The sequence below is a fragment of the Atta colombica genome, unplaced genomic scaffold (genome assembly GCF_001594045.1).
Source record: "Atta colombica isolate Treedump-2 unplaced genomic scaffold, Acol1.0 scaffold155, whole genome shotgun sequence".
NCBI classification, from domain to species: domain Eukaryota; kingdom Metazoa; phylum Arthropoda; class Insecta; order Hymenoptera; family Formicidae; genus Atta; species Atta colombica.
Window position 1 is genome coordinate 1,615,460 of NW_017259245.1, and position 1,628 is coordinate 1,617,087.

General features: G+C 34.3%; 2 protein-coding genes across 2 annotated transcripts in view; one reads left to right on the forward strand and one right to left on the reverse strand.

Moving 5' to 3' along the window:
- The window catches only part of LOC108685603 (serine/threonine-protein kinase D3), a 5,544-nt gene extending 5,143 nt beyond the window's left edge, over nt 1–401 (reverse strand). Inside the window, exon 1 of the mRNA XM_018190471.1 lies at nt 117–401. The gene's annotated coding sequence lies outside the window, so the exon portion shown is untranslated. The remainder of the gene's footprint in view (nt 1–116) is intronic.
- LOC108685560 (L-threonine dehydratase catabolic TdcB-like) overlaps nt 254–1,628 on the forward strand; it is a 4,592-nt gene continuing 3,217 nt past the window's right edge. Inside the window, exons 1-2 of the mRNA XM_018190411.1 lie at nt 254–298; nt 1,177–1,332. Coding sequence (XP_018045900.1) covers nt 254–298; nt 1,177–1,332 — 201 coding nt within the window. The remainder of the gene's footprint in view (nt 299–1,176; nt 1,333–1,628) is intronic.

Here is a 1,628-nt window from a genome sequence, read left to right on the forward strand (position 1 = left end):
GAGAGAGAGAGAGAGAGAGAGAGAATGACGGGAGGAAAGCGTAGAAGCGAGCGACAAAGAGTTATGCGCCGACGAATCCTCGAAACTTCGAGTCCGGAGATCGACTTCTTACATACTTTCTCGTGCGCTTCGTCAGGTCAGCTTCTTGGATGTGGCTGTTCTCCTTCACCTCAGAAACGCGGGGGCATAATTGATAGAACGATCGCGAGCCAGCCAGCGAGCGGGTGTCACTATCGTGCGCGCCGTCAAGTCCATGCCTGACACACATTCGTCGATGACATTTTACAGTTATCTCCAGGTGACCGACCCACCTTGACGTAAAACCCTCTCCGATGCTAGTGCAGCCAGTTATCCGCCGCAGCAATACGCACGCCACTTCCGAAAACCTTCGACCAACAGCGCTCCCGAGAGACTACTACCAGAGCTACTATCGAGGCATTTCTCAAATGATAATAATCGAAATGAATCTGGATAATAACAGAGAAGTGTCTGAGAGATGGATATATTTGCGTTTCAGATGGAATTTATTAGGAACTTTCTCTTTATGTGCACAAAATGTGTATGTTGAACTATGTAGAGAAAAAAAGCCATATTTACAATAAAGCTGATATTTATATTTTTCATATTTGCAAAATTATTTTTGTCTTCATTCCTATACGTTAAAGGATAATAAAAGTTATTTTTTAAACTTAAACAGAGAGGGAAAGACAAGTAAAATCATCTTTCAATAATTAAACAGATATTGTAAACTATTTTCATTAATATGTAATAAATTAAAATATGAAAAAATAAGATCAAAGTTTAAGATTTAAAAGGTGAGGATTATATAGATATGTAAAAGAAAAATAAAGATAAATATTCATTATTTATCGAGTGTCATTGATTGTTTACAAAATTTATAAAAACAAAACACATATATCTATTCTCTATTTCTCCCCTTTTTTTCTTCCTTTTCTTCTTTTATTGCAGAAAAAGAAAACAAAGTTTTTAGAAACGAATGATACATGTATTTATTATTGACAATTCTTTGCGAGAAGCGACTTGTATTCAAAGACAATAATTAAATTAAGTTCAACATTATCCTTTAATTACTGCGGTTTGTCCGTAATTGCAAGTGAGTTTCCTGCAATTTTTAAAATTTTAAACATATTCATGTCGACAAAGAATAAAAAACAGAAGAAAAAGAATGAGACAGCAATGCAATCGACGGAGACAGCAATGCAATCGACAGAGACAGCAATGCAATCGACGGAGACTATGCTATCGATTGCGTGGAGGTTTTCTTATACCGTGGCGCGCACCTTAAAACGGCAAGGCTATAATTTCACATGGGTATAATTTTAGATTTTGACAGTCACTTAATTTTAAAGCTAAATATTCATCAATTACATATTGCTATGCAGATTGTACATAATTATATTTTTACGCGTAGTGTCTAAAACTTTTAGAGTAAATCTCACTTTGATGAGTTAAATTTTCCATTTTCATAGATTGAAAATTGAGCCATTCTCTTTTTCAACAATGGATCAATTTTCACTCTTTAGAGTGAAATTCTATTCCAAAAATTTAGAAAATATGATACAACTTCTTTATTTTGAAAATAATTGTATTAAAGTATATATGTGTAT